The 18,956-nt window shown below is 41.5% G+C and overlaps 1 protein-coding gene across 9 annotated transcripts in view; it reads right to left on the bottom strand.

The window, feature by feature from the left end:
• Positions 1-18,795, bottom strand: part of LOC133346214 (condensin-2 complex subunit G2-like) — a 32,500-nt gene extending 13,705 nt beyond the window's left edge. Inside the window, exons 1-15 of one of the 9 annotated variants that reach the window (XM_061557739.1) lie at positions 18,338-18,795; positions 16,411-16,550; positions 15,203-15,385; positions 14,537-14,648; positions 13,488-13,651; positions 12,800-12,943; positions 12,434-12,528; positions 11,850-11,919; positions 11,045-11,131; positions 9,950-10,042; positions 6,078-6,203; positions 4,183-4,362; positions 2,292-2,444; positions 791-1,013; positions 149-255 (exon numbers count right to left, since the gene is read on the bottom strand). In XM_061557739.1, coding sequence (XP_061413723.1) covers positions 149-255; positions 791-1,013; positions 2,292-2,444; positions 4,183-4,362; positions 6,078-6,203; positions 9,950-10,042; positions 11,045-11,131; positions 11,850-11,919; positions 12,434-12,528; positions 12,800-12,943; positions 13,488-13,651; positions 14,537-14,648; positions 15,203-15,385; positions 16,411-16,527 — 1,854 coding nt within the window. In that variant the 5' untranslated portion in view covers positions 16,528-16,550; positions 18,338-18,795. Of the gene's footprint in view, positions 1-148; positions 256-790; positions 1,014-2,291; positions 2,445-4,182; positions 4,363-6,077; positions 6,204-9,949; positions 10,043-11,044; positions 11,132-11,849; positions 11,920-12,433; positions 12,529-12,799; positions 12,944-13,487; positions 13,652-14,536; positions 14,649-15,202; positions 15,386-16,050; positions 16,110-16,410; positions 16,551-18,007; positions 18,134-18,337 lie in introns of those variants that run through there. The other 8 variants (XM_061557732.1, XM_061557734.1, XM_061557735.1 and 5 more) reach the window with 8 other exon arrangements.
• Positions 18,796-18,956: the final 161 nt, after the last annotated feature.

The following is an 18,956-nucleotide window of genomic DNA, read 5'->3' as shown; positions in this document are numbered from 1 at the left end:
ATATTTGCATGAAATCGGTTCATGCGACCTATGCAGCTACAAAACGTACTATAATTTCCACAATAGGACTATTTTTCCACAATTACCTCGAATTATGACTAATTTAATCGTTATAAGTCTTCGAAGGACATATCAGCACTTATCTTACACTCTCATTTTCTTTCTCATCTCCCTCAGCTTCTTTTTCTTCATTCTGGCCTTTGTGTTTTGGCAGACACGTGTTCAGGCAGTGATACAGCTGCAAAATCAGTTTGGCTGCGGGAGGATGCACACACAAGCAAATCATGAACTGCACTGCCACTGCAGATAATTACATTAAAAATCCCTACTTAAATTTCAACTCACTTTAGGACCACATCAAATATACAGAACTTTACTTCACCACTAGTTTACTCAAAAGGCCGTCAACATCAATCATCACATTTCCATTACAGCTCTCATACTTAACATGCCTTCAGGAGCACACACTGCAGCCGACTGAGATGACAGGGTCAGGGAAGCCAACAGCCAGCAGCATCAATGAGTAAAAACACGATGCTCTATGGGTAATAATTTTATAACAAATCACATAGAGATTGAATGCTCATAAGAACTGAGAGAAACACATTTGGACAACCTGGATCTAAGTGAAGTGAGGAACTCAGTAGATTAAACCAGTAGCACCTGCTTAAAAATTATATTACAGTATTTTACTTTTACAATCGAGTAATTGCAAATTATTGGTATATAATTTTTTTTATTTGACCAATTCATGTACAGTGGATGATAGTGTAAATACATCAGACCTTACCGATATTCGTCGGCGACACGAACTTGTGTAAGTGTTGATAGAAACAGCGGGTGGCAGTGGGGTTCATCTGCACAAGGGTGATGCAGCGCTCACTCCACGTCTCCTCGGGCTGCTCAACCGGCAGGAAGGAGCTGGCCAGAAGCTGCACCAGCCGGCGTGTCACTACGGGGCTGTCCATCGCCAGACGCGCCAACAGGTGCTCCATCGGACAGATCTTCCAGTACTGCGGGGCCACAGAAAGGTTAATGGGGCAAACGGGATGGAAATTTAACAAGAAGAAAATGAGGTAAAGCGAGACCTGCTACCCCCCCCCCCCCCGTTGAATTACGTAACTCATCTCCCAGAATGCTTTACACTAACATTTCAGCATACTTATTATATAAGTAGACTCATTATTCTGTTGTTCTTTCTTTTATCATGACTTGTATTCCTACTTAAAATGTATGCTGCTAGACAATTTGATCCAAAAGGCCTATGGGTTAATGGAACAAAAATGTTACGTGGATAGACAGACTGTTGTCTATGTATTAGCTATAATCCTTCTAGAGGCGGAGCCATGGCGCTATCGCGCGCTGCGCTATGAACCCAATGGACTGATTTAGATTTTTGACAATGGCTAACACCCATAGTGAGTGATATCTGAATTGGTTCTGGCCACTCACCAGTGTGGTCAAAACCATAATATTTCTACTATGATTATAATTCTCCAAACTGGAAATAATCATTATATTTTTGTCACTATGGTTTGATGTATTGTTTCGTGAATGTTATTGTGGATGAAAAAAAGTTATGATAATCGTAATGTCCCTAATACATGCTAAAAGCTAGATATGACAATAATGTCTGCATTGAAAGTTGAATGGACTTTTCACACTTTAGTCACTTTAATTACCACTTGAAAAAACCTTTTCCTCCTAACTATTTCACAATGGACCCAGGACACATTAAAATTACAAATGTGAAATGGATAAATTGGGGAACAATTTAATTACTTTTAGCATTATTTCATCAAGTTTCTCTTTATCACAGTAACTTGAAATAAAATTGCATCATATCGAACAAAATGGGTTTAATAATTAAGTGAAAGAGAGCTATTTGTTCTTAGCAACCAGTCTGCTTGCCAGTGTGGATGGAACATTTATTCACGAAAGATAACAAGCATTCTAGATTTGAAGTTTTCGTGACTGGAAGGATTCATACTCTTTGGTTTTTTCGGTAAAGTCACGTAGGTAAAAAATTATATTAATTAAATCACGACGTTTCGGGCACAACACAAGCATCCTTCTTCAGGTGGGGATCACTTAGCGAAAGCACACCGCTTAAGTGTGTGCTTTCATTAATTTAAATTTTTTACCTACGCGACTTTACCGAAAAAACCAAAGAGTATGATAACAAGCAACAAGGTTTTCGTCGGTATACTTGCAAAGGCAGCTAATGGATACGAGTAGCAGCACTACAAAGGTTGATAAAAGTGAAAATGCATGAAGAAACTGCATTATACCTTAGCCGCTCGCACAGCCTTGACCTTAAGCAGCATGTCGACAAAAGCCACACGCACCCTCTCAGTTACATCGTGTAGCCCATTCCTGGCTTCTGGAAGGAGCTTCTCCATTAACGGGTGACTCAATTTGTTGTCGAGAACAATTGGCAGGGACTGTGAAAGAGAACACCATGCACCCACAAACATAAAATCATGACTGACGAAACAATTGCTATTTGCAGACATAAAAACTCACAACATGAATCAGTGAAGAGGTAAGCACTACATTTGGCTGACTGTCTCTCGGCTGTCACTATTATGAGTAATTCTTGACACAGACCACATAAGATTCCAACTGCTATTCATAGACGCGTATAGGTATCACACCGTGTTCACTAGCATAGCATGAGCACATGACTCATCCCCGAACACATGTGCATACACCCATATAGGCAATCTCACACACACAAGCACAAATTAAGTCATAAACACACAAGAAATTTGAATTTAGGGATCTATCCTGCTTTGTATGGTGACACAAACAAGGCCTTTATGGCCTTAAATGTCTGAAATAATGCTGGTAAATCTTGAGGTATGTGTAGATAGAGGCTGGTGATATTTGGGGTACCTGTACCTCTGACTCAATCGTGGCACATATCACATGCACATTATTTACTTGTCCAGTATGCTTAAGACCAAGTGGCCGAGGAAAATGTAATGCGCTTTCTGTCAAAGGCAGTTCTTTAACATTAAACACAGGATAACACTCACAAAAAAACAATCTGAATTCAATGTCTTAGTTTTGTCACCCTAAGCTTGTTACATGTTTACAAGGTTGTAAATAGGATATGTTACCTTTGTGTACACATTACGATTTTTTTTTTTTAAATGTGGTTACCATCACCAGCAAATAACTAAACACTCTTGCTAAGGAGTTCCTGGGTTATTTGAGCATGGAGACTTGACAGGCATGGTTAGTATTCCCTGCAGACCACTGGAAAGAAATGTTACTGTGACAAAACTACAGCTGTTGTGGTTACATAATAGACTGTGCTTGTCTAATTAACAATTATAAAACAACACAACTGAACAATTTTATTTTTGCATGGAATATGCTACAGCTAAGACCATTATCTGCCACAACCCTCAAAAATGAAGGTGACAATATTCCTTTCAGTCACACAAGTAACAATAATCCGCACCATGCAAATAGAATGCCAGTGTATAAGGACATTTATATACATTATGTAAAAAATACATTGCAAAATAGGTTAAACATTGGAACCTCACTGAAAACATATATTTTCTAAGGGAGATTTGAGGAAATATAAATGTATTATTTATTCATAATAAATTTTGAGTAGGATTCACAATTGGGGATATGCGCAAAGACAGGGTCCCACAACGATCTTATTGCAAATGAGGTTGTAAAATATTTAGGGTGCACTCTTTATCAGATGCCATTGTTTTGCTAATTCCATGCAGAAATTCCTGGGCGACAATAGGTATGAAACTGTCTACTGCTGGTACAGAGGGTCCAGTGGACGAGCACAGTGATTTTATGCTGTCCCTGTTACCATAGTAAAATGAATGTCCACACATACGACACAAGTGCACAGAGATTTGTGGGACTCCAAAACCTGCTGGGTTGTGAGATATCCAAGATAGCAGAACAAAATAAATGATTAACCATCTGTGTAAAGCTTTGAGTGTTATCCCTTCATACGTGTAGGTTTTCCTTGGGTACGCTGGTGAAAAACACTCATTAATCCTGAGATTCAGTGAGGCTTTACTAGACAAATACATAACATTCTTTCCTGGCTAAAAAAACGACTAACCAGTCAGATCATCACCTTCCTTAAACAATGTATATGGTGGTGATAGTGATGACAATCATGATGGAGATGGGGACCTTGTAGACGGCACAGCGCACATCAGCCGAGGAGGCATCGAATGCGAGGCTGGAGACAAGCTTTGTGAGTAGCTCGGAGAGCGGGCGTCCGGGGATCATCTCCCAGTAGCGCGAGGTTAGGCGGCACACTCCTAGCACCGCACTCGAGCGCACTCGAGGGCACGGGTCATCCAACACACGCTGCGCGTGTACGCACGCACAAGCAAACACAAGGGGTTTGGTGAGAGAAAAATATACAGTACGTACAATCACACTGCATAACCTATAGTTCAGTCTGTTCAATTTATATGGTACAAGATCATGGTCAGACATTCGCTGCTACTTTACAGTCATCGAACATTGCCGTCTTCTCTGCAATACAGCATTAACATACTGAATTCGACAACAACATTTTTTCTCATTCCAACATAATATTAGGCAGGCAAGCGGGGAATCTGTGCTTCATGTTAAAGCAGCGGTCGGGAACCTAAGGCTCGCGAGCCATATATGGCTCTTCCGGTGACGGCATATGGCTCCCAGACAATTTTGAGTTGAAAATAATAATAATAAAAAAATAAAATCAGTTTCGAACTGATTTTAAAATACTTGTGATATTGCTTAATAATACTGTGTCATTTTAAAGTAAACAGAAATTAGTTTTGAAGTTAAAATTTCTCGGGTCACGGGTCCCATGCCCAGAAGTCGCATTAAAAGTAAGACATTTAATTTATTATACGTTAAAAATACTATATGGCTGTCAATGAAATATGTTTAGAAATATTTGGCTTGTATGGCTCTCCCAGTCAAAAAGGTTCCCGACCCCTGTGTTAAAGGTTTGCATGTTCAAGGGCCCATTTCTACTAATTTATTGTTGTGCTATAGCATATTGTGAGCATATACAAGTACCAATCAAACAGCTTGCTCTTGGAGAAGACATTAACTCTACTGACCAGATGATCTGTATGCAGCAATTAATATTACCTAAATATTGCTGGTAAATGCAGCTCAGTGTGCCAGGATCCTAGTCAGATAAATCACTTGTAATTAATATCAATGCAATGAAAATGGCAACTGCTTGCCAACAAGCGTATTCAGCTTGATTAAACTACCGTGTGTTTATTAGTGGGTATGTATTTATGTGACCATACTCAAAAGTGTTGCATTGCAGTAAAGAGTACAGTCCATTGCAAGACTGCTTTAATATACAGTACTATTTAATAACATGTACAGACAGTACATATATACATTGGCATACATGAACGTTATTAAGTTCAAATTGTACTGTCATGCAATGTGCATAGAATAGTTATGAAAAAACATGCATTACTTTATATATTAAATAGGTTTTAATTTAGTGTAAAATCAGATTCTTCTGGTCTAAATAAAGATTCTGAAAATATAAATAATATAATAACGACAAATATTTATTTTGGACTTATTCTTCACCTAAAACAATTCACTCAGCAAAAATCTGTAGCTTGCTCATTATCTGTCACTGTCGGCAATGATGGATGTGTATTGCAAACAAATGGCTTAGAAATCCGATTGCCAATGTTGAGACACTCGGCCATCTCCTCTGAGATTCTGAGTTCAAGGCCCAGGTCACTGCTCGTGGTTAACTGGCTCACATGTACAGCAAATCTAACGGTGTCAGTCAAAAGTCCCTTTCGTAGAAGAAAAAAATCACCCATCGGTTGAGAGCCCACATATTCATCTGCCCGGCTCTACTACTTCATCAATGGGTAAGAGACAAGTAAAAGTGGCCAAGAGCTCGCCAATGCCTTCCTGAGGCTGTTCCTTGTTGAGACTATCAACCCCAGTGTGTGCAAAGGCTAATGAATGGAGCTGCTCTCACGATCTACATGGCACTGCTACCAACAACAAAAAAAGCATTGATCGATGCACATGACACTCACAAAGAGCTCCTCAAACTGCCTCTGCAGATTCGCATCTGCCTCCTCCCTCCCAAATGCAGGGTCCTGCAGTGGGAAAGCGTCCGTGAACAGCAGGGTGGCGTTGGCCCGTATCTCGCTATTGCTGGCCTGAAACAAAGGCAAACACCCTCAGCATGAGCACTACATGGGGAGAATATCTTTTGGAAACAGTTTCTTTTGTAAAATAGGACAAAATTGCATGATGTAATAGTACAGTTCCAATTCAGTTAAACCTGTTTGAAGAGTAATTGCATATATGAGAAAAGAAGGCAAATTCACATTGTTGAAGCAACTTTTCAGTGTGATTGTTAAATGTGCATAAAAACTTGTGAAGCAATCAATATGTATTTTTTAAGAATTAACACTTTTGGATTCAATATAAGTGTTACAAAATGTGGAATGAACTGTTTCCAAAGACAGGCTCAACGCACTCAGATAATCGCACTACTGACTAAACATTTAAATATTTGAACAAGAGGAATGACATTTTTAACCCATATTTGAAACTGGCCTGCTTAAGATGCAAGTGCAACAATTAGTAAATAATGCACAGATGTATTTACTTCCAGTTCACCAGTCTGATATTTACTAATTTACAATAATACGTCAAATAGGATGTATATAGGAATGAGCATTAGGCCTCGGCAAGGTAAGGTAATTTACCATTTTTACCGGTAAAAGGGTAAAGGTGTCGACCACGCCAAGGGGTAAGGTAAAGGGTAGGGTGAAGGTAGCACGGAAGAATTACCCGGTAGGGTAAAAGTAGCGCAAAGTATTACCCGGTAAATAACCTATTTACCGCCCACTAATCGCTCCGTGGCGCAGTCCGTGGCCTCCATTTTAAATTGGAATCATCGATGTCGGACCAGATGGAGACGGACCACGTTCTTGAGGTAGAGGATGAGGTCGAGGATGCCAGCAATGGCATTTCCGGGGTCGCTGCGAACAGCAATCGAAAAAGGCAGCGGCATGCGTTCCCGTGGGAGCACACTCACGATTGTATGGAGGGTGATCCTCGTGTGCAGCAAGGAAAGCGGCAGTGTACTGCCGCAAGTGGTTTTCCTCCCACACGAACGCGTCGGGGTGGAAATCCCACCTCAAGAAGCACAACGCGCTCGCCCCAGGCAGTGCGGTTGGGACGTGGACGTCGGCGTCGGCGAGCCGCCTAATGCAGCAAACGCTGAGCTGGCCAACAATCCCGGATTGCCTTCTGGTAAAGTTTGAGAAGGCGGTGGTTTATTTTGTTATCCAAGGTGCAATCTCTTTGCGAGCCGCCGGCAGCGACAAGTTGAAAACCTTGGTCCACACATTGACGCAGGGATACGAGGACCCGTCGACCCGCACCGTCATTCGCAGGATTGTCGAACTTCACGCCATCATGCTGCCCTTCGTCAGGACGTTCTTCTCCAACCTTGACGTCGCCATCTCGCTCACCATTGACGGGTGGTCGAACCGCAACCTGAAGGGATTTTGGATGGTCACGGTGCACTGGATCGACACCAAATCTGGTGCGTCGAAATCCATGCTGCTGACGATCCTCGATGTGCAGACTGGAAGGGGTGTCGGCAAGCGCATTGGCACCACTCTGTTTGAGCACCTCCAAAGCCTCGGGCACAATGTCTCGACCAAGCTGCTCGCTGTCACCAGCGACAATGGCTCCGATGCGATCAGTGCTGTCAAGACGTTGTTCGCCCTGGTTAGCGTGGACGCCAGATATGAGCAGTTGCGGGCTTGCCACCATATTCGCTGCACGGATCATTCGGTCCAGATCGGCGTCGTCCAAGTTCTCGTCAATATCAGGCGCAGCAAGGTCGTCCGTCAGTCGTACCGCTGCGAGGCCAAGATCGCCAAGTTCGCCAGCAAGGAGCTGACGTACCAGGACTCGCCGACCAGGTGAAATTCGACGTTTGACATGGGCGATGACGCCATCAAGAAGCGTGTCCCATTGTACATTATCATGGGGCGCTTCCAGGATGTGATCGGCGTCGGTGCTTTCACTGAACTGCAGTGGGCAAACATCGAGGGCGTGAAAGCATTCCTGCGAATGCTGCGCCAGGTCATGACCTCGTTGTCGGCGGACCGCAAGTAAACATTGGATCTCATGCCAGTGATGATGGGGCACCTGATCCGTCATTGCGATCGCGGCGAAGGCGCTCTTAGAGCGATCGATGAGTCCTTGACCGTGACGGGGATGAAGGCCGAGCTGGTGCGGTACCGCGACATTCTGCTTCAGAAACCCGCCATTGTGGCATCCTACTTGAATCCACAGCTGCCGAAAACGACAGACCAAGACAAGCTGGCTACACTGAAGGCCACAATCCGCTCTGTCCTGCAGCATCGCTACTCGGACATGCTCGCGATTCCGTCGACGGCAGTCGCTGCCCATATGGAGGAGGGGTCGCTGTTTAGCACCCTATTCAGCAATGTCGGCAGCTTCATTGACGACGGTGATGAAGTCGATAGTTTTCTGAGCATGGGCGTCACGACCGCCAGCGCCTTCATTAACGTAAAGAGCTGCTCCCCGCCCACTACAAGATGGCCTGCGGCTACTTGGGAGCGCCGACAACGTCAACTCCCTGCGAACGCGCGAATAGCGGAGCCGGGCAGGAGTTCACATGCCTTCGCCAGTTGCTGTCGTCGACGCTCTTCATCCAGTCCATGTGCTTGGGGTCTTGGATCGCAGCCGGCTGCCTGAAGGTCCCCTCTAACCGGGCCGGAGAAGCGCAGGATCGTCGTTCGTCCGAGGACAATGGCAATGACGAACTTGATCAGGTTGTTGATGAGATCGTCATCGACCAAGACAACTAGGACGAGGAGGTTATGGAGGACGGTGTCGTCGACAGCCTCAATGCCCAATTTGAGAATATTCTATACGAATGAAGCGCTCTACCTCGCATTTACCTGTTATAAACCTATTTCATATGTAGTACCCCGGTAATTACCCTGTAATCGGGTAATTTGTATGGAGTAAGGGTAAAAGGTAGGGTAAAGGTAGGCTCGTTGCTTTTTAACTTTTACCTTACCTTGCTAAAGGATAAAAGGTTAGGGTAGAGTGAGTGTATTGCGGTTAGGTAAAAGGTAGGGTAAAGGTAGGCTCGTTGTTTTTACCTTTTACCTTACCTTGCCGTGGGCTAGTGAGCATGTGTTCGAGTAACATGCTCCAAAAATCCTTTCTTTAGCACTTTACCGGGCCGCCTTAAGCCTCGCTCCACTAAAACGCCAACTTCACCGAGCCCGAGCTTTTATTTTCGTAGTATCACGTAATTGTTTGTTTTCTATGCTTATAACTCTTTTTTCCCATGTTTATATTGCTACATTTATTTATTTTAAGTTTATTTCATGAGTTATTTACTGCATGTACTTTATTTAACACAATTACACTTCGATTGCTTATGGTCTCAGCCAACAGCGATCGGAGAAGTCTAGGCCTAGCCTAATGCATGGTAAACGGACATTCGGAAGTGACTGCTTTCTGTTAACAATTAATATAAAAAATGTTGTGGTATTCATAAACAATTGTTTCATTAGTTTCATTATGGGTAGTGTTAGAGTAGATATTCGATTAAATGAAACAATCATAGGAAGTGCAGAGCGTATGTACAGCGATATACGATACAGGTAGCGATAGCAAAATGGACGACAGCGCGAAACAGTAATGAGAGAAATCGAACTAGTAATTGGGTAGGGGAGGCACAACTATTTCCGGCTATGGGATTTTATCTTGTTTTTCGGGGAAAATTGTTGTTTCCGACATACAGAAAATTCGGGTTACGGATCGTTTTCGGGGCCCTAACCCTTTCGAGACCCGGGGACTGCCTGTACTGCTGGCAAAATGAGTGAGGGCCAATACTTGCCTTTAGCGCCCTCCACAGGATTGGCTCGTACAGTCGGTGCAGCATCTCGTCCACACCCTGGCGGACCTTCTGAGCGTGGAAGTAACTCAACATCTGAGATATAATGAAGCAATCATGAGTCAAGCACAGCACTCCGTGTTATCGCCTGCAAAGCATTTCCACCTGTATGTGACTCATTGTAATTTATATCGGTTCAAATATTATTAAAGTCAACAGCGCCCACCAATCTCACCGTCTACTCAGACAATCACAGCTTATCAGCCTTATCCGAATCAAATTATATATATTCAGTTCAGTGATAATACTGCCACTTGCTGGACTAAGCTGGTAAGTGTTATAAAGTCAATACCTTTTAGATAACTTGTAAAACTGTCATACTGGTTTTCACACAACCACTCATAGTTATGTGTCTGAAATGTCAAATATAAGTAGGAATTATTTTTCAAATGTGTACATATTTTATATACAAATATTCAAATTGAAATATATATCAATACACCAGCTATAACTTATTGACTGCAGTGATGGAATACGCATTTTCATATGTATATATTTGTTTACATTCCACTATGCTGTGGATTTAAAACCTGCCCATAAAACATCCATTTGGAATAGGAAGAACTCAGTATTAACAAATATTCATTCCATACAGGCTAGGCAGTCGTGTATTCAGTACACTGGACAATGTGCTAGGGTTTAAATCGTCAAGAGTTATATTCCATTCATTCAGCAGAAAGGCATATATTATTACAAAGGCAGAATATAGCACTTCAGTGAGGTCCATTTAAAATCCCGCAACGAGGGTGGGCTGTAGTGTATTGGTGTTATAGCCCAACATGACAAATCCAAACATTATCTCCGACTAAAATTATTCAATATAACAATGGTTATTTTCTTGTATACACTTACCTCTCATTCAAAATAAACAATGTTTCAGTGGGCTCTCCCAAGGTTTAGAAGGTCATTTAGTTGAATTTCAATTTCTGTTAATATAAACTGTGGTTAAAATAACCACACAGGAACCTGGCATATGTAGGCACTTCACTTAAAAAGGCTCCTGTGCTGCAGTTGGAGATATGGAGAGAGTTTTCTTGCCTGCCGCACTTTGGAGTTCAATGGAGAGCTGTAAGGCAGGTACACGCCGTGCTCCATCAGGTTCTGGATGCAGTGTTCCTCCATCACCTGCAATGATAAAATGGTACTTATAAAGACCTGAAAGTTGAAATAGACCATTTGTATAACCTAAAACTTTCGTGACTGCAGGAATTCATATTCTATGGTTCTTTCGGTAAAGTCACGTAGATAGACAATTGTATTGCGATCGAAACGTCGTGATATTTTTTTTTATATTTACGTGACTTTACCGAAAGAACCATATAATATTTGTATAACCTTTATTCAAGAGACGTATATAAACGATTGCTTGTGTTGCAATCGAAGCGTCGTGATATTTTTATTATTTTTTATTCACTTTATATTCATTTTAATTATGTTATTATTTTTCTATCTACGTGACTTTGCCGAAATAGCCATATAATATTTGTATAACTTTTGTTCAAGACAGACTTTTTGAGGTGTGGCAGGTGCTTTAAAATGAATTCTTCTTTACAATTAATTGTAAGTTTAATTATACAGTATATTACAAGCCAGGAATTCAGGCAATGGCCTTATGCTCAAAATATTTTGGGCTTTTATATTTATTTGGCAGTTTGGAAACAATGACCACAAATAATGTAAACGTTGGCTTTTTCACCAATTATTAGGCAGCCATTGGAAATTTACACCTATGAAACTATTCTTGCAAACTAGTATTCTAATTCTGTATATGAAAATAAGTCTCAGAATATTCTCACGCAATCATGCTTTCTTTGACAAGTGTTCTAATTAATTGAGCACTAACCTTCAGGTAAGGGCCTGTGGCCTTTTTCCAGGCTTGAAAATAAATGTCAGCATAGTAGCCCACTTGCACTCTGTGGGAGACATCACATAACCAGCCAAATATATGGAAACATTATATTTAAAAAATAGTTCTGACTACTCATGCTTGCCAGCATGCCTGAGTTAAAATTTTGAACTATCAACGATAAAACCAAGTTTTCTGTAAGTTTAATTATACAAACATGTTCACCAGATACACTATATATATAAAACTTCATATTAGTTTTACACTTAATTTCATGAAGTTCAACTTTGAGGACTAATCTGGCAGACAAGCAGAGGAAAGCATGTCATTTCTGCAGCAAATAAGTAAATCCACCAGTAATGTTTATGCAATTTTAAAAATGTGCGGGTATATTTACCAAATGTCTAAACTACCTGGACATTATTAATTGTAAAAACGTAAACAATTGTAGCATATTAGCATTTGGCATGTAATCAATAACCAAAATATATGCTTATTGGTTATAAAAAATACCATTTAGCATCGAAGCAAAAGGTAAATCTACAAGTATACAGAAAATGCACAAAGAAAAATGGCCTCACTTAGTCAAAGAAGGAAGGTGCTTCTTAAGAACGGCATGAATCGTCTTGATAAAATCCACATTTAAACCGAAAAGGAAGGACAAGAATCGACGACTCTGAAAAACGTAAATTACACGCAATCAGATAAACAATTATTCAAATCACAGCAAGATTCATCCAAGACATTTATTTCAAAAGATATTGCTGAACAGCATACACAAAGATTCTGTAAATGACCAATATAAATATCCAGTAAAAGTAACAACACAATGCTTTAATGCTCGCTTGTTTTACATTTAGTCCTTAAACTGTCTCCGCTTAGGTTTTTCAAAGAACGGTACGAGAACACCACTTTGATGCTGCTGCCTTTGAGTCCGCTGCTCTCACCTCCTCGGTTTTCAGGTAGATATTTGTCACTATGCATCCCTGCAGCAGCAGCTCCTTCAACTCCTCAGTCTCGGGTGGGTTGCCCAGGAAGTCAAACAGCCGGAAGCTCTCACGCAGGCTCCACAACCGCTTTATCACTGCACCCTGCATTAGAACAGTTTCAGCGCGGGCACATTTTATCTGGCTTGCAAGCACCAAGTCCCACTTGACAATTTATAATACAATGGGTGTGTAGCTACATCAACACAAGCAACCATGTGTTAGAAGTACACACAAATACTTCATATTATCGTGACAAGAACTAAATGTAGATGTGCAACAATTTACCCCCACAGAAATTGTATCTGTAATGACTGAAGTGATTTTTTTCTAAATTCAACTATCTGAGTTTCATAATCTCATTTGCATTGTTTCTTGTTTGTACTGTTTCGTTCGCTCCATTAGCTTCAATGTAACATTACCATATAATTTGCATACGATACACATACATTGTTGATTGCAATACGGACAATTTGATGCATAATGTTAGTTTAATAATCGATTTTAAGCGATGTATCATTACATTCAAAGCTAAATAATAATCTTTAAAAACGCACTGATTGCAGTAAAAAAAAAAATCACAAGAATGAAAGTCACTGTTATGAAAAACAACAAATTATAAATTGCCATTCAAGGCATTGCTACATACCAAGGCTTTGCTCTGCTGTATTAAATTGCACCGCAGAATTGTGAGGATCATATTCTTTCCAAGCTCCTCTTTCCCAGGTAGGTCTCTCTCCCACCAAGACTCGCACAGGTTTATGACCGTGTTTCTTAGGTTAGGGTGAGAATCGGTGAAAAGTGGCAACAGGGCTGTCAACAGGGTGAGAAAAACGGTAGAGTAGATTGGAACTAATTATCACCACAGGAACATACATATCTTGTATTGTTGCCTGATGTAACCACCTGGAATGCATTTTTTATACAGGGTGACAAAAAAGTCTGGACAAATAGGGTTATTTCATTTATTTTAGCACTGGCATTAAAACATTTAAACAGTTTATTCTTTAAGTTAATATTTATCTATTATCATTATTCATATCTATTTGTATTCTTCCTGTGGGTTCACCACAATCCCGTTGTTTACAAAATTCGACCAAGAACCTTGAATGAATTTAGACAAAACGTAATTTAGGAATGGTCAAAGATTACACGTGAATCTAAAAAAAGTCCAAAAATAACTTCTACAGAGAATTCATGTATACATTCATGTTAATGGAAGTCAGTTTGAAAATTGTTAAAATAAGATAACCCATTCAGTCTTGACCTATGGGCCACCCTGTATATTCAGCATAACAATAATTTGTAGGCTCAATTATTAAATAAACTATTGCCAATATTTTGGTAATCTACCCTATACAGTACTTGAAATCAATATATCATCCAGTGCGCATGCATAACATTTCCCAGTGCAACATCAAGAAGTATTTTATTTTGCAGATATTTATGAGATGAACATACTGCAATAGTGTTCATTGGGATATGCAGCTCTAAACAATGAACTGTTATAAATTATCCAAGTCAGAGAAATGTGGCAAATAACTACTTTATGTATCTTGGTTTCGTTCTCCTACTATACATACTCACAAACTTTTACTCTTTCCAATTATAAAAAAACTGAGAAGTCGTGGAAACAGATATAGTCAATAATTTATCAATTTGTATCAATTATTCATAGACGTCACCCTGCCTCTTTACCATGTAGAATGATAGCCGACTCCAAAATGTCTTCTATCACCTCCGCACTGACAGTTTTCACAGCCACAGATAGCACTGTGGCTACAGCCGTCACAACAGCTACAGTTGACTCCTGGATGCAAACACATAATGATGGGAGCAGGTGTCACATTTTAACCACACAACTCCTAACATCAACAATCAAATAACAAGTGACATCCATTGTCAGAGTTAATATATCACAGTATTTTTAGTGAACGTGTATAAAACCAGTTGAAATTTTTTTCATGTCTTTGCATGCTTACCACAATCATTCATACTCTTTAAGACGTGTTTTTATCTACAGTACTCAGAATATATGACATGCAACTATAATTTAATTAAATGTTTTGGGCATATTAATACAGGTAAATCAGACGAATACAGAATTTTTAATTGTCTGGTAGCTCATGGGCTGATGCAGTAAAATTGACAAAACAATGAGCCAGCAAAGCTGAGATTCTTGGTTCAGGTCCAAGATAAAATAAGGCTTGCAAGTATAAGAAGCCTTAATGATCTCAGCCAGACCACCAATGTGTGTAATTTTCTGTTTACAATCATACTGAGCTATTTGGTTGATAGGCATTCGATGAATCACATTAAAATGTACCATGAAAGAGTAAAAGGACAGAATTAGATGTATAGTACCGATCCCGTGGCTTCTGTCTCCATGTCGTCGTGTTGCGGTGGGTCAGGGTTCCATTGCTCAGCGGGGCAATGTAGCAGGCTCTCAGTGAGAATCTTGCCGATACTCTCAAGTGCATCCTTCAGAGCGCGCAGTGGCAACTCCTCCAGCACTTCCTTCAAGCAGAATGGGTCTGTGCGGCTTTTCTACAAGAAACACCGTGATTATATGACATTTAACTGTTCGGCTGCATTCACTGAGCAAGTAACGATGTATTGAATAGAATGAAACGAATTCTAACGCTAATGGTATATGTACAACATCATTTGTGCGATCATTATTGTATGTTTTAGAATGGTTTCATGTGATCTGTGCAGTCACTAGAGGCATTATATTTACCAAAATATGAAATAATATCGAATATCAAGGTAAAATTGTAACATTTCACTGAATTGATGCATGTATTCGTGTTCAGGATTCCAAGTAAGGTTCTGGGTAGACGACAGCTTCTTTAGAATGCTGCTGCTAGAGTCCGTACGCACACACCATTTCGCGAGCACATCACACACCTGCTTTCTTGTCTTTACACTGGCTACCAGTCAAGTATCAAGTGGATGAAAAGACCCTGCTGCTGACCAAATCTCAATGGGTTAGCCCCACAATATTTGCAGGAATGGATCCATGTTTACACTCCAACGAGGTCCCTGAGATCTTCAAATCGCCTTCTTCTAAGTCCTCCGAGGTCAAGGCTCATTTCCTGAGGTGATTGGGCTTTTGCCAGTGCAGCTCCCAGACTATAGAAAGCTTTGCCATTGGCAATGAGACGATCAGAGTCGTTATGTATAGATTTAAGTCTGTCTTGAAAACTCACCTATTTAAATTGACCTTCACCCCCTAGTTAGGGGCGTTTATCCTGGTTCTGTTTATATCCTGCTTTCGATACACAGGGCACATAGGAATCTTGTAGAAGGATACTCCTTACAAATTGATCTTTTTTTAAATATATTTTCGAAGTATAAACTTACAATAATCACGCTACACACAAAAAGCGTGTTCTGTTCGCATCATCCTTAAATAAACACCTAAATGTAACCATCGTTATTTTCTTCCGTGACATCACAACGTCCCACGTTCCATTGACTTTCTGACAAGCAAACCGTACGAATCTACTGCAGTGTCCGTCGCTAGTGAGTGACAGGGACGCGGCATGTTGGCAGAGGAGAGCCCTCACGTGTCGCTCTACGATCTCCAGCAGCCGTGACGGCGACTCCTCCTTGAGACTCTGCAGGAAGGCGTCTCGGGCAGGTCGAGTTGCAGCAGCAGTCGCCTTTCCCTTCGAGGCAGCCATTCTCGATGGCTTCTCCAGCTATGCTGCACAGGGTTGTTAAACGTGACACACGTACGAGCTTTTGAGTGGGAAACCCCTCCGTTAAATAGAACAAGGTTCCGCAATGGGCTCCCCCCTATCTCCGGTTGTAGCCAACATTTTCATGGAGAAATTTGAGACTGACGCCATCCAGACTGCCACTCTACACCCGACCTTATGGAAGAGGTACGTAGATGACACTTTTGTCATCTGGCCACATGGCCGGCCTGCTCTAGACCAATTTCTCGACCACATCAATTCCATACACCCAGCCATCAGATTCACCATGGAAGTCGAAAAAGATGGCAAGCTACCCTTTTTCGATGTCTTAATTAAAAGGAGACCTGATGGTTCAATGAGCCATTCTGTCTACAGGAAAGCCACCCATACGGATGCCTACCTAAAACCGGATTCCCACCACCATCCATCCCAGAAGAACTCCCTCATCAAGACTCTATACCATAGAGCCCAATGCATCTCCGACCAGGAACACATTGCCAGTGAACTCAAACACGTACGCCAAGCTCTTAAGGCTAATGGTTACTCCGACTACACAATCCGCAAGGCCATCACTCCAACCGTCAAGAAGGATCCTGCTGAGGAGCCTTTCAAAACCATCACCTTACCCTACATTGCTGGGGTCACAAAAAAAGATCTCCAAAATCCTGATTAAACACAAGATTCAGGTACGATTCAACACAGTACATAAAATCCGTGATCTAGTCCCGTCTGTAAAAGACGTGATTCCAGACATACAGTACCCTGGCGTCTACAAACTAAGTTTCCTCTGTGGTAGCAGTTACATTGGAGAAACCAAACGACATGTCTCGGATCGCATCCGTGAACATAAGGCAGACCTGAAACACGGTAGGACAAACACCTCAGCCGTGGCAGATCACTGTTACAATTCAGTGGGCTCACATGACATTGACTTCTCCAAGACAGAGGTTCTCTGCAAGCCATCTGGCTACCATGAGAGATTCGTTCATGAGGCGATCCACATATACAAACACAGAGACAATTTCAACCGAGAAGATGGATTCTGGCTCAGCAATCATTGGAAGGACGTAATAAACCACTTCGGATCTTAACTGATTGTTGTTCACGTTTATGGTGACTTTCAGACCGCAGTCCACTCACTGGCATTAACTGTGTATCTTGTGTTCTCCACAGGGAATGCATTATTTGCTCCGCTGCGGGTCTCCTGCCACCGTTCTCCCATTCACATGTTTCATTGCTTCTACATATTATTAACATGCCCTCCCTTTGGTGCCGCTGATCCTGCATAATGCATGGGCATAATATGACTTTGAACCCCCCCCCCGCCCACCTCCTAGGCATTTTTCATGAATATGCGAAATTCCTCTTGATATGCCCATTCTTTTGTTAAGGCTCTCTTTTTCTTCCACCTCCAACTCAGCTTATATATAAGCTCCTAGCTTGGCAGTGTCTCATTCTTCACCTGAAGACGGCTGCTTGCGTTGTAGCCGAAACGTCGTGAGAATTATTTGATTTTATTATGCTTTATTTGTATTATTTTATTACTTCCCTTCTACGTGACTTTACCGAAAGAACCAAGAAGGTTCCACACTGTTAAATAAAAAAAATCGTTCCGTTATTTTTGTCCGTAAAACAATGTACAGTATGTACAGTAGTCAATGTACAGTAGTCATGTTTTTTGCCGTTTTTTGACCAGTTCCCCAATGCTGTGACATGTCAAGCAGGTACAGTACTTGCTATATGTTTTAATTGAGAGCTATACTCTATAACTAACGACGTGTGTGTCACTCACGTCTGTACCGGAGCCGGCGGCGCCGTCTTCGCCGTCTTCGCCGTCGCGAGTTTCGCGCCTTTTTTCGGGGTCCTCGGAGCGCCCCGCGGCTGAGGCGGCCACGGCGGCCGCCTGCGCCCTCTGCCTTCTCAAACTACTACCACTACTATCACTGCAACTCCACGACACGTTTATACACTACAAGCTACGTGTACACTCAAACTACGTGTGTACTTCTTCAAACTACGTGTGTACTTCTTCAAACTACGTGTACACTTTAAGCTACATACCGGACTACATCGTCGCGTACACGGCGCGCTGGTACTTCGATGCCTGAGTAAAATCTAATTGATGTATTGATGTATTAACAACTGATGTATTTACAATTTGTTATTCTCGCTGTCGTCACGCGATTCACAGATTTGTCGCTGTGGACCGGCGCGCCACTCGCGGCATTCAACAACAAAATACCGTAGACGGAAGTCGACGTTTCGGGGAATGACCCTTCGTGCTCGGCGCGATAAAAGTTTCAGTACGTTTGTCGTGACTTGTCAGGAAAATCACTGATGGGTCGCTAACGCCCCCATAAAAAAACTAAACAAATTTGTATATTGCTTAAAACGCTTAATTATTTGAAGAT

This window comes from Lethenteron reissneri, chromosome 23 (genome assembly GCF_015708825.2).
Source record: "Lethenteron reissneri isolate LAM-NWPU_2019-01 chromosome 23, ASM1570882v1, whole genome shotgun sequence".
NCBI lineage: Eukaryota > Metazoa > Chordata > Hyperoartia > Petromyzontiformes > Petromyzontidae > Lethenteron > Lethenteron reissneri.
Note: the sequence above shows the minus strand (reverse complement) of the source record. Positions and strands in the feature narration are given on the sequence as shown.